The sequence below is a fragment of the Tripterygium wilfordii genome, chromosome 9 (genome assembly GCF_013401445.1).
Source record: "Tripterygium wilfordii isolate XIE 37 chromosome 9, ASM1340144v1, whole genome shotgun sequence".
NCBI classification, from domain to species: domain Eukaryota; kingdom Viridiplantae; phylum Streptophyta; class Magnoliopsida; order Celastrales; family Celastraceae; genus Tripterygium; species Tripterygium wilfordii.
The window spans coordinates 89,364-103,416 of record NC_052240.1 but is presented as its reverse complement, the minus strand read 5'-3'; the positions used below and the strand labels follow the sequence as shown (position 1 = coordinate 103,416).

The window sequence follows — 14,053 nt, the reverse complement described above, 5'->3', positions numbered from 1 at the left end:
TGCTTGTAGTGGTATACAAATTTGGAAAGAGTTAAAATTAAGGCAATGCTTGAGACCCTCAAAATATCATCCCAAAACTCCCCCAAATTTATGTGGCATTAAAATAACCATTGATTAAAAACACACATGTGGGATCCATTTCACATCCAACACTCCAAATTAAATGGGAGTCTTTTGGGGTCATTTTTTTAGGATCTCAAGCATTATTCATTAAAATTATTTCTATCTAAAAGCCAATAGCGTGTATTGTTGATTTAGGCCGGATTTGACCCTCTTTTCAGGCCTGGCCTTCTCGAGTATCGACGAGTTTAGGCCCATGATATTGGATCCACCAGATGGGTTATTACATATTACAACTTCATACTCTCCAAGAAGGAGTGTGAAACGCACGAAGACAGTCTTACATGGAATGTATAAAGTACGCGCCAATAAGACAGACACTCAGACCAAAATTATTTAACGGCGCCGACTCACACTCCAATTATTTAAAATTTTAAAAACCAAAAATAAATACCAAAATTAATTAAAATAACATGAGGGAAGCTTCCACGTCAGCTCAAGCCTATATACGAGACGCCCCCCTCCTTCCTTCTTTCTGTCGTGAACTGAAAAAGCCCTAGACGAGCTGCCCTCTCCCTCTCCCTCTCCCTCTCCCTCTCCCCACTCTCCGAAGATAATTGCCGAACCCAAACATTCAGGCGAGCGAATTTTCGTGTTGAGGGAGAGATTTCGATTCTTCGACATACTTCCGGTAAAATCTTCCATCGAAATTAGTTTTTTACCCGATTATAGCTGGATCTGTGACCGATCTTTCTGTAGGGCTGTCCTGCTTGCACCGATTGGTGTTTTTCGGTGCTGGCAGATTGATTTTGGGTTTCTGTTTTATCTTGATATTTAGGTTGATGCGTGAAATAGTTACATAAAGAACTTTTTTTTTGGGAATAACTTTGGTCTGTTGAGCTGGTTCTTCTCTCTTTTTATCATGGTTCTTCCTATTTTATTTTCTGTTTGCTTAATGGAAGTGCAAATCGTGGAAATGAGTACCTGGACGGGGCTTCTTGTTTTGCTTTTGCGTTTCCTCTTTTAAAAATAGGTATTACTAGCTTTTGGTGTTGTGTTGAGTTAGAGATACTCCGATTGCATGTATGAATCAGTTGGCATAAGCCTTGGAGTTAGTGCCAATAGCTGAGTATACCTGTATCCTAAACACCTTGATATTAGCTGGAATGAGCTTCTTTTGCTAGGAAGTAAGGATTTTTCTTTTCTAATTATAAATCCTGTGACCCCAAAAGTCTTAAACACATCCTGGTAAAGTATAGATAGCCATATGTATCCCATAATCAGTTTTTTTTATATGATTTGCAGAAACGTAAGAGGAATGTGGGATAAGATAGGATTTCGTTTCTTTCACTTGTATTTTCCTGTTGAGTAGGTAATTGTTCTTGTCTTGAATGAGCAACTACATGTGCATAATGATGACGAGTCTTGTTATTCAGGACTTAATACGTATATTAATGCCAGAGGATGATTTTGTAGTGTTGAACATTAGACGATGGTCTTGTATCACATGCTTAATGGTGTAGTATTTTGATAGTGGTCGAGCAAGGGTGAGAGTTGGCTTATTGTAACAGTTGCTTCACTGCAATGTGGGTGTCATGGTTCAAGTCCATGAAACAATCTCACCTCAAATGTTGCGGTAATGCTGCGCCACGTCTGCTTTTTCCGGACAGCAGCCATTTGTCGCAAAAATTTACTGTTTATTCTGTCATTTCTGCCCTCCCAACAAATTCCCATTTATTTGTATTGAGTGCTGCTCTTTGAAGTGGATGCTATGAAGTTGGTTTGTTCTCACAACTCATTTTCCGTTGTGCTTGCGGTAAAATCTTATCATGTTGCATCGGGAAGTGTATTGTATATAGTTGGTACTTGGTAGAATATTTCAGCAGATTGGTTTTGCTTTAGATCCTGTTTTCTGTCAACAAATTTTCAATGAGTGTGTTCATATCTGATAGTTACTGACTTTACTTGATATCTTGGTGCTTGTAATGGGTGAAAATTTTCTGTATTATTACACCCTTGAAATGTTTTAGTTAAATCCAGTTGTGCTGATATAAATCCAACACTTAAGTTTTTGAAGTACGTTTCTGAATAATTTCTAATGTTGCCTTGATTCCTCCTGGATGCAATGTTCTTCAGTTGCCTAGTGGAAGCATTGAAGTACTGTGTTTGTGTTTGTTTTTGATTACTAAACATGCCAAAGGAGAGAAGAGATCGTTCTGTGTCTTTTGATAGATTCCAGACATCTCCTTATCCTTGCGGTTCAAGTCATGCCATACGATCTTCGGCCCAAATTCCTTCAGAAACTGAAGAGAATTTCAAGGAATGGGAAGAAGCTAGGTGCCCTGTCTGCATGGAGCATCCTCACAATGCAGTTTTACTTATATGTTCTTCCCATGAGAAAGGCTGCCGCCCTTACATGTGCGACACCAGCTATCGTCACTCCAACTGTCTTGACCAGTTTCGCAAGTCATTTGCAGAAGGCTCGTCCACACCACCGTTAGCAGATGAAACCCAGCTCCCAGCCGTCAATTTATCTGAAATTATACCTTTAGAGGCAACAACTACTGATTTGCAACAAGAAGAAAGAAGTGAGGGAATGTCTTTGACCACTCCTACTACTATTGAGAGCAAGACGCAAACAAAGCTAGTATGTCCCCTTTGCCGTGGGGAGATCAAAGACTGGATTGCTGTGGACCCTGCTCGACGTTTCATGAATGCCAAATCTAGAAGCTGTGCCTGTGAGACGTGTGATTTTATTGGTAGCTATACTGATCTCAGGAAGCATGCGAGGCTTGAGCATCCCCTTGTGCGACCATCTGAGGCTGACCCAGAACGGCAACGTAGTTGGAGGAGGTTGGAGCGGCAGAGGGACCTCGGGGACTTGCTAAGCACTCTACAATCTTCATTTGGTGAGGAGAGGAGTGATGACAGCATTTTGCCCATTGATGATGGGGGCTGGCTTACTGTCTACTTGCTTATTCGTGTTTTTCGACCTGGGTCCAGTCCGAGGAGCAGCAGCTGGTCTGGTAGCTCAAGAACCAGAGCACAACTGAGTATTAGAAGGAGACCTACCCAACTATGGGGAGAGAGCTATGATGGGGAAACCGTATCTTCTTCCAGAGATGAGGACAATGAGTCGTCAGATGGGAGTTCAGGCCCTAGGAGGGGAAGTGAGCGTATCCGACGACGGAGGATATTGCCGGACCAGCCTTGATGTGTGATACATGGGTTCTGTTTGATTGATTGTGGTTTTAATTTTTCAACTGCAAGTCCTGCAAGCCATTTGTCCATCGGTGTGGTGATTGTTGGAAGGCTTGTCTAAAAAGCCCAACTTGTGCTGATTTTTATCTCAGTTGGAACAGGAGTGGAAGTTATGTTGCTGGAGCATTGGAATCTGTTCGACCCGAAGTTGAACAATTATGCATGGAATTGATGGCATGTGATCATAGAAGTGAACAACAAAAAGATTGTAAACTTGAGAGAGACTTGTGATTAATCTATACATCCTTTAAAAAGGGGCAGCTTGGTTCTTTATCTTATCAGTTGTCACGCACACTTCAAGATTCTGATGATAACAACCTATGAAATGGAAATGAACATAATTATTTAGGGGGAAATAAACATTACAACTCTACCTTCTTATGGATCATTGGTATGTTAATGTTGTGTTGACTGTTGAAGAAGCAGAGGAAGAAGAAAAAAAGACCCACAATCAACTCAAGCTAGCAATCATGCCTTTCTGTGACATTATTTTTTTGGTTCACAAGAGAAGAAAGCTACCGAGGTGAGATATCAGACATGGCAAAGGAATTTATGGAAGTGGTCCGAACAGTTTCTCTGTTGACTCCTTCCACCATTAAGGGAGCAACTCTTGCTCTGTTAGGATGACCATCTACTGCTTCTTCTTCATCAATTGACAACAAATCTATCGCAATCATATCTGTATCAGGTGGCTCTTCCACTGCCACTCTACCTTCAAGCATCTCCAACACTCGAGTCATGCTTGGTCTGAGTCTAACCCTCTCTTGTATACACCATAAACCAACACAAGCCATTCTCTTCACTTCCCTTTCATCAACGCCTCCACCCACAATCACCCTCTGATCCACCACTTCCAAAATCTTACCTTCTCTCAATTTCTCTTTCACAATCTTCGGAAAGTAATTCCATTTCTTGCTTGGTTTTTCCTTCATCAAGCACACATTTCTCCGGCCGCCGATCATCTCTAGAAGCACCATTCCATAGCTGTAGATGTCACATTTCTCGGAAACACCCTGTTCAAGGAGCCACTCTGGAGCTAAGTAACCTCTGGTTCCTCTGATTGTTGTTATACATCTACTCTCGTCTTTTCCCAATAATTTTGATAGCCCGAAATCGGCAACAATCGCTCTGTAATTCTCGTCCAGAAGAATGTTTTCGGGCTTCACGTCGAGGTGTAGAATCCTTGAACGGCAATCGTGGTGGAGATAAGAGAGTGCTTTGGCCACGTCAAGGGCGACTCTGTATCTCTGACCCCAAGACAAACAACCGCCGGGACGACGTTGTTGATTACGATTCTCGCTTTCTTTTCTCGGGAAAATCCAGGAATCCAATGACCCATTTCGGATAAATTCATAGACAAGAAAACGAGGGCCTCCCTGAACACAACAGTACCCGATTAGGCGAACAAGATTGACATGTTGAACACTAGCAATGGCCGCTACTTCAGATCGGAACTCCTTCTCCCCGCGTTCTTCTCCTTCTATTCTCTTCACGGCAATGGAGGTACCATCAATTAGGATGCCTTGGAAGACTGAAGCCGATGCGCCTCTTCCAACTAAAGCCTGGAAACTATCAGTGGCTTCCTCGATTTCTTTGTAACGGAACTTGGTCGGCACTCCAGCGACTTTCCGGAGGAAACTGTACTCGATACGGAGCTCTCTGCCTTCGGAGACCAACTGGGTCTCTAAGATTTTTCTTCTATCGTTGTATCGTCTTCTTATCAGGAGCCAAGCGAAGACGGCGAAGATGACGGCGCCATCTGCTCCGGCAATGAGAAAGAAAGCTCTGGAGAGCTTCAAAATGACTCGAGAAACAACTACAATGATTATAAGAGAAATGATTGTGGAAGCAGCGATGAGGTTTACGCGTTTATCCTCCATTAGAGGAGCTTCATTGCGATCTCTTGGGCTGCAGAGTTGTTATGTTCTTTGTTAATGGTGATAATTTACAGAGAAAAAAAAAAAAAAGAGAGTATAATCCCTGTTTTGATCAATCAAGTTAGATAAATTAAAAAGGTTCATTGAATTAAATATTATCGCCAGATTGAAGAGACAATGTAAGTGAGAAGCTCACCAAATTATATCCTTTTTCTTTTTTTCTCAAGTCAACGGTTTGCAAAAAATTGATAGGGAAACAAAAGTAATTATCGATAATCCACTAATATTGATAAGAGGTGGCAAATAGAAGTTTTAAAATTTTGATGAACAAATTATTGGATTTAAGAATACTAGCTAGCCCATATAGTTGTAGCTGGAACCTAAGTCTTTTAAACAAAATTTTAAAATGTTTTAACTCTCAAAATACATATTAAATTTTACAAAAAAAATTACATATTCGGAATCAACGCATAAACTCTTTCTAATAAGATCCATTGTCGATGAGTTTTATCTGGTGGATCCTAATTCCATTGGGTTTTTTTTTAAACAATGAATTCTATATTGTGCTTTAAAAAATAATGAAATCTATATTAAAATAATAAATTTTGTATAATGACTTATGAGATAAAAGAGTGGAATAAATCTGTTTGGCTACCAAACTGATGTGTTACATATCATTTTCGTTAAGATTAAATATTTTTTCTGTATGGATCTATAAGAATTGCATTGGAGATAAATACTTAAGTTTGATTGACGTAATATTTGGGTAAATAAGTCAGTCGCAATTCGTCATGTAAAAAAACTTGGCTAACTTCCCACTGTGAGATCCACGGAGATGTTGCTCATTCAAACCTTATTAATGATAATTTATTCAAACGTCAAAGACAAGCAAATGTCTTACATTGATATAATCGACTTTGATCTAATGTCGCATTTATATAATGGCCTACTACTACTACTACTACTATTATTATTATTATTGTATAATGTAGTCCAGTGATTCCAAATCATCTGTGTTCATTGGAAGGTGTTGATTTCATAAAATGAAGACCAAGTCTCCCATGTTTTGCCATCAAATATTCAAAGGAACACAAGAAAACTCACATGGGAATTGGGATGTCACGGAAAAGAACAGCCAATGCGCCAAAGGTCCTGGACTAAGCCTAATTTGTAAGAACAATTTGTGAATATAAATATAATGTAATCAGTCCTGGAGAATAAAAGTTCTATAAATTATAATCCCAGCCGGCCAGGCATAAGCATTAAGCCCAGCTTAATAAAAAAAAATAATTAGTGGAGTACGTAAAGTTGTAATTTCTCACTACTCTGTCTCTCTACGGACTACGGGTGCAAACCAGCTGGACCGAGTTGGGCATTTCTGTTTCCTGGCTTTGCACGTTGATCGGGTAAACGGGCTCTAACATGGAGACCAGACCTTAATAACCAACTTGAATAAGAATACGTCGATTGTCATATCTTCAGGTTTCAGTAGGCTTTTGCTTAGTTGCAGCGGGGGTGTTTGGCATTACTTATTGGTGAGTGAGAGCTATAAAAAGCTTTTGCAAACTCGTTGCACAGCTGAGGTGAACCCCACCCTCCATTCCACTTGTCAAGGCAATGCTGCCCTAATCGAGACGAGACGGTGCGTCGCAATCACTTGGGATTTAGGAATAGCAATGGGGGCTCGGCTCGGCTGCTGCGGTTGATAAGGAAGTCGATTTCGCGCAATATTTTTTGCACCTACGCCTTCCTCTACCACCAGAAGGAGATGCTTTCTGATCGGGTTCGCATGGACGCTTACTTCGATGCCGTCTTCACTCTTCAAGAACAAACACCACTTCCAGGGCAAGGTACCTGTCCACATCTTTATGCACAATACATGCGTGCTCTGGCTAGAACTTCGGAGTATTTACTCAAATTGGAGAATGAATTCAATTGTATTCTTCTCACTATTGGAGGAAATGTGTATAATATACACAAATCTGCTATACTTAGAAAGAGAGAAATTTGTTCCCTAAACTATGTATACTATAATTACAGGGAATATTACACATACCATAAATACCATAATCAAATATTCTAACACGATTCAACTCTCCCCCTCAAGGTGGTGCATAGACATCACACATGCCCAACTTGACAAAGGAATCGTTGAATACTTTACTTGACACAACTTTTGTCAATACATCGGCTAACTGATCTGCAGTCTTCATATATGGCGCTTCAACAATTTTTCCCTCCAATTTTTCATACACAAAGTTCCTGTCAATCTCCACATGCTTAGTCCGATCATGTTGAACTTGGTTCTCAGCAATTTTAATTGCCGATTGATTGTCACAATACAGCTGCATAGGTTGTTCAATAGGCAGGCCCAACTCCCCCATAAGTCGCTTTAACCATAACAACTCACAAATACCTTTCACCATTGCTCGATATTCTGCTTCCGTACTAGATAATGAGACAACCTTTTGCCTTTTACTTCGCCAAGTAACCAGGTTCCCTCCAACAAAAGTAAAGCACCGGATATGGATCTCCTTCGGTCTCCCTTACCAGCCCAATCAGAGTCTGTATATCCCCATACATTTGCATGCCCATGTCTAGAGAACATCAAGTCCTTACCCGGTGCAGACTTCAAGTACCTTAGGATCCTTACAAATGCATCCATATGTTGCTTACCAGGATTGTGCATAAATATACAAACAACACTAACAACGTATGCAATATCAGGCCTAGTATGAGACAAATAAATTAAACGTCCAACTAACCTTTGATATCGTACTCTGTCTGTTGGAGTTTGCTTAGAGAATTCTTCTAAGTCATGATTTTGTTCCATAGGTGACCCAATCGGTTGACACCCAAGCATGCCAGTTTCATTCAATAGATCAAGCACATATTTTTGTTGAGACAAAAATATGCCTTGTTCAGAACGAATCACTTCAATACCTAAAAAATATTTCAGTCCACCCAAGTCTTTCATGTCAAATTCAGTTGACAAATAGTCCTTTAGCTTGCGTGTTTCTTCAGGATCATTTCTTATTACTACCATGTCATCAACATAAATGATTAAAGCTGTTAATTTATTACCTTCTCTTTTCAAGAACAACGTATGATCAACATTATTTTGTCTATATCCAAACTTCCTCATAGCAAGTCGAAATCGACCAAACCAAGCTCGGGGTGACTGCTTCAAGCCATATAACGTCTTCTTCAATTTACACACAACATTCGGATCACCTGGTGCATCATATCCTGGTGGCAGAGACATATAGACTTCTTCCTGCAAATCACCATGCAGAAAGGCATTTTTCATATCATATTGCTACAGAGGCCAAGCGAAATTTGTAGCCAACGATATCAAGACTCGAATTGTATTAAGTTTTGCAACCGGGGCAAAGGTATCTTGATAATCAATCCCATATGTCTGGGTAAATCCCTTAGCCACCAGCCTGGCTTTATACCTTTCAATCGAGCCATCACGTTTACACTTGACAGTATATACCCATCTGCAGCCAACCGTTTTCTTTCCTTCAGGCAACGCCACTAATTCCCACGTTTTATTTTTTTCAAGCGCTGTCATCTCTTCAGTCATTGCATTAGCCCATTTTGGATCAGATAAGGCCTCTTGCACCTTCTTGGGAATATTTATAGCATTCATATTACCAACAAAGCTTTGACACTATTTTAATAATCGATGGGTAGAAGCATAATGGGCAATTGGATATTTCACCTTCTTCACAGATTCTAGTGAAAACCTCTCTGGTGGTGGCCCACGGTTCTTCCTTGGTGGAAGCATTACCTGTCACTTTCATGTGGCACACAAGTAGCATCACAAATATTGTCAGTATTAATATCAAAATTTGTACTTACTTCAGGAGTGTCTGCACAAGGAGCACTGGGAGTGGGTACTGGTGATGCTGAGAGAGAGGGAGCATCATCTAAGGTTTCCACAGCAACAGGAGTAAGAGTAGTGATATCATCAACTGGTTCCACAGTAGTAACTACATCGGTGCCATCTTCATTGGGATCAGGGAATAATTCCATCCAATTCGATGCTTCCAAAACATTATTACTCGGCCCCAGAAGCGAGGAATTGGTCGAAGTAAAACACATCTCATGTTCAGAAAAAGTGACATCCATAGTAACAAAAAACTTACTGGTAGAGAGATGGTAACATCGGTAGCCCTTTTGTGAAGGATGATAGCCTACAAAGACACACTTGAGAGCACATAGATCAAATTTCATGCGCAAATGTTTTTGTACATGGACAAAAGCAACACAACCAAACACCCGAGGAGGGAGTGTGAGGTGGGATGTCAAGGACATATGGGAAGCCAAGGCACTAAGAGGTGTTTGAAAGTCCAATACACTAGTGGGCACACGGTTCAAAAGATACACAGCGGTGGTAACGGCTTCTTCCCAAAAACGTGGTGTCATGTGGGCTCCAATTAAAGCAGCACGTGTAATTTCCAAGATTTGTCTGTTTCGACGTTCAGCAACACCATTCTGTTGTGGTGTGTAAGGACAGGTAGTTTCATTCACAATTCCATTAGCCCGAAAGTAATCTTGCAATTCCTGATTAACAAATTCGCCACCATTATCAGATCGAAAAACTTGTAAATTAGCGGAGAACTGGGTCTTGATCATAGTATGAAATGTACGGAAACACGAAGCGACATCACTCTTATGACCATCAAATAAAGCCAAGTCATACGGGTACAATCATCAATAAATAGAACAAACCATCGAAAACCAGTAGAGTTAGTAACAGTGGCATGTCCCCAAACATCAAAATGCACCAAGGAAAATGGCATATTTCTTTTATTAGAACTATCCAAATAAGTAGTACGATGACTCTTCGCCAAAACACATGTGTCACACTGAAAATCTGAAGGTTCACATATAGAAAATAAAACTGGAAACAAATACTTCAAATAACCAAAAGAGACATGACCCAAAGGTTATGCCATAACCAAATTTGGTCTTCTGATGCTCGAGAGGATCCTTTTGCTGATAATGATCGACCCATGCACACGTCGCCCACATAATACAATCCCTCTCTCTTAGTACCAAGCCCAATTATCTCCCCGCTGCAGAGATCCTGGAGAAGGCATAAATTCGAATATATTAATACTAAACAATTTAATTGTGTAGTAACTTGTGGTACAGATAAAAGGTTATTAGAGAGAGCAGGAATTAATAACGTGTGCTCCAAGGGTAAAAAAGAGGTTAAGTCAACCCGTCCAGCTCCAGTAACAGGATAGGAGACACCATTCGCATTGGTGACAGTAGAACAATTAGGCGAACATATATCATGTAGTAATGATGCATCAAAGGTCATATAGTTTGTTGCACCCGAATCAAGAATCCAACCATGGTCTTTTTCATAATTAGTTGCAAGTAGGGCTAGACCAACACTACCTGATTGTTGGAGTAGAGTAGGATCTACCATCGAGTGAGCGACATCAGTGGGAGTAGTGTTGTCCAGTGAGGAAGAAGGAGGTGCCATCGGGTCTACAGATTGCACGGCCTGGGATGATTGAGAAACACACAAGGCAATTTTACCTCCTTTCCGAGCCTACAGTCTCTCTTAGTCAGTCTGCCACCAATCAGGATATCCATGTTTCTTAAAGCAAGTATCCATAGTATGTTTGATGCTTCCACAATGAGTGCATGGACCATTGTCAGTTCATACAGCCGGTGACAATGGAGCAGTATGAGTTCCAAATTTCTTAATTACCATCGCCATCTGAGGGGCTTCGGTAGACATCATAGTATTCCGACGAAGTTCTTCACGTCTCAAAGTTGAGAAGGCCAAATCAAGGCTGGGAAGAGGATTAGTACAAAGAACATCTCCACGAATAAAGTCATATATATCATCTAGTCCGGCTAAGAACTGATATATTTGGTCTTCATCAATTTTGGCCATACAAGTCTTAATCACATCTGCTTGAGTGAAGGTTATTGGATGACGGTGATCAAGCTCCTACCAAATAACCTTAAGATCCGAATAATAAACTAACATGGGTCGCCCTGCCTTTTTAGTCACCATAGCTCTTCGAGATAAATCATACAAAATAGACCTATCAGCCCCTTCATAATATGTTTGAGACACATCATTCCAAACATCATTCGCAGTAGGTAATTGGATAAAGAGATTCATTATTTTGGCATCCATGGAGCCAATAAGCCATCCCTTCACAATGGTCATCGACTTGTTATATGTGGGGTCAACAACAGTAGGTTTAGGTTTCGTACCGTTGAGATATTTCATCTTTCCTCGGCCTGCAACAAACATAGTAACCACTTGGGACCAAAGAGTGAAACTAGAACCATCCAGTTTGATCCCATAAGGTATTGAGGTCGGTTCTTGGGTTGTCATCATCACGGGTGCATTTGTAAGGGCAGTGGAAACTAGTGTGATACTTGAGTCTTCAAGTGAAGTCGTAGGTTACGGCCGGTCTGGTTTACTGGAGCAGTAGGCTGCAGTAGGTGGTTAGAGTCTGGCTGGAACAATCGGTTCCGGAGAGGTAGATTTAAGGCTTGTGAGATCGGTTTGGTTGGAACAGTCGGTTCCAAAAGGTTAGTAGGTACGGCTGGTGTAGTAGGGTAGAAGAAAATTGCTCCGATACCAACTCAAATTGGAGAATGAATTCAATTGTATTCTTCTCACTATTGGAGGAAATATATATAATATACACAAATCTGCTATACTTAGAAAGAGAGAAATTTGTTCCCTAAACTATGTATACTATAATTACAGGGAATATTACACATACCATAAATACCATAATCAAATATTCTAACACGATTCAACTTATTTATCTGGAAGCTTAGGCCACTGAGCATGGACAACTAAAAGTGTTTTTTTTTCTTGTAGTAAAGTTTTGAACTTTGAATGTATTATTGCGATTGGCTATGCTCGTAAAGTAAGAAATCAATGGTAGATGGATCAGGAATCTAGGTTCTTAGAAGTTCAGGAACTTACTTTAATAACTAGTATCTTTGCATCTGAGGGCTAAAAACTTTGACAGATATTTATTTTTTTGTCTGTATGGTTTCTAGGTTGTTACTTTGATTTAGTTTGTCTGTACATTAGCTTTTGTTTTGGTTACTGTGGACTAATTCTGTGAACCTGTGGTGAAGACTGTACTGTATGTAGGATCAGGAAGTGGGATTCTGGCAATCTGGTCGGCACAAGCAGGTGCAAGGAAGGTTTACGTTGTGGCCTGTGGAAGCAACAAAGATGGCTGATATGCCAATTATATTCATATAATTGTGCATCATTTTACATGAAATCTTGCATTGTTCTAGAGTTATTTTGGATTATTTCTGCCTAAAGAGTGTTTAATTGTGTAATTCAGGTGTAAGGGCGAATATGGAAGAAAAGGAGCAAGTTGAAGAGAAAAGAGCCAAGAAGTGAAGACAGAGAGAAAATCCGTTCGATCGGGACTACAGTCCGATCGATCGGACGTCAAGAAAGCAGAATCAGACAGAAGAAAAGTCCGATCGATCGGCCAGAATCGCGCAAGGATTCTGAAGATTTGTAAAATAACAATCTCACTCTAAATCCAAATGGTCCCACTCAAAACGGCATAGACTTATTAGATAGAACGACTGAAGAGTTATGAGGGTATATAAGCTTATATTTCTAGGGTTTGAGGGGACTTTTACCTTTGGAGCAAAAACCTAGGGTTTGGGGGAGACCTCTCTACAGCAGCCATTGCTGCAAGCGCAAGGGGGTTAAGGGGTTTTTCCTTCTTTTATCTTTATTCTTGTATTTTAATGACTGCCATTTCTGATTTTGTATTGTATTCCTTAGTTATGAGGAACTAATCCTCTAACTAAGGGTCCTAATGGAACCCTTCTTTGAATATTAAATGAAATTGGTTCTTGTTCTTGAATCTATTTTTATGTTGTTGATTTTCTGTGGATATGCTTATTGCTTTCAAATACTTGATCACCATTTGAATGATGTCTAGTCTAGGTTGAAACCGGAAGGATAAACCTAGGGTTGCAAGAGTCCATAGAAGACATAGGTTGTATGAACCATAGGAATATAGGTTCAAAACTTATGCAATCATTAATTGATTTCCATTATGCTTAAGGGATTTTGATATGAAACCGAATGTTAGGAATAACAGGGATTCTATTGAAATTACTTTCAGTGTATCTAGGAATAGAACATTGGATAATTTGGGAAATCTATTGTCAACAACTAAATTGAGAAGTGAGAATTAATGAACCAATGGAGTTTAGTTGGATAAGAAGTGGTGAAATTAGGAACCTTAGTGTTTACTTTGCTTGAAACAAAATTTCTGATTGGTTGCTTTGTTAATCATTTAAGTGTCATTTACTTAGTTCTCTTTCAATTCACTTGTTTAGCATTAGGTAAAAAACCAAATCAACAATTTCGCTAGCCATTTTAGTGTGCTAATTGCTTATTTTATCATTAATTTGAAATTGCCAAAACATCCTTGTGGGACTGATATTCCCAAAATACCCCCTCTAATGGGAGAAGGCCACGTGGTAGAGTAAGTTCCAGTGAGGACAATGTGGGTGACGTACCGAAGGGTACACTTCGGTTCTTGACCGAAGTGTATACCTCTGCACTATCAGACCGAAGACCGCACTTCGGTAACCGTACTACAGAAGCATGTACGCACGAAGCTTCAACTAATGAAGAGTCCTCATAGCACGCCAATTCTAGGTAGAGTCCTACTCCCCTTTGGAGAGGGATACGGATGGAATTTACCATCCGAGAAACCCTCTGGAAAGCCAATGAGAGAGAGTCTGACTCCTACTACAACTTAAACACTTCAAACTCATATAAAAGGGGAACCTCTACTCTCAGGTAA

At 40.1% G+C, this 14,053-nt stretch overlaps 2 protein-coding genes across 2 annotated transcripts; one reads left to right on the top strand and one right to left on the bottom strand.

Moving 5' to 3' along the window:
- The first annotated feature begins 588 nt into the window (after positions 1-588).
- LOC120005315 lies at positions 589-3,592 on the top strand. Its single transcript, XM_038854890.1, has 2 exons — positions 589-751; positions 2,197-3,592. Exon 2 carries the CDS (start codon positions 2,252-2,254, stop codon positions 3,272-3,274), a length of 1,023 nt encoding a protein of 340 aa, XP_038710818.1. The 5' UTR covers positions 589-751; positions 2,197-2,251; the 3' UTR covers positions 3,275-3,592.
- A 182-nt stretch (positions 3,593-3,774) lies between these two features.
- Positions 3,775-5,349, bottom strand: LOC120005314 (probable receptor-like protein kinase At5g20050). Its single transcript, XM_038854889.1, has one exon. The coding sequence runs from the start codon at positions 5,199-5,201 to the stop codon at positions 3,837-3,839; it is 1,365 nt and encodes a 454-aa protein (XP_038710817.1). The 5' UTR covers positions 5,202-5,349; the 3' UTR covers positions 3,775-3,836.
- Positions 5,350-14,053: the final 8,704 nt, after the last annotated feature.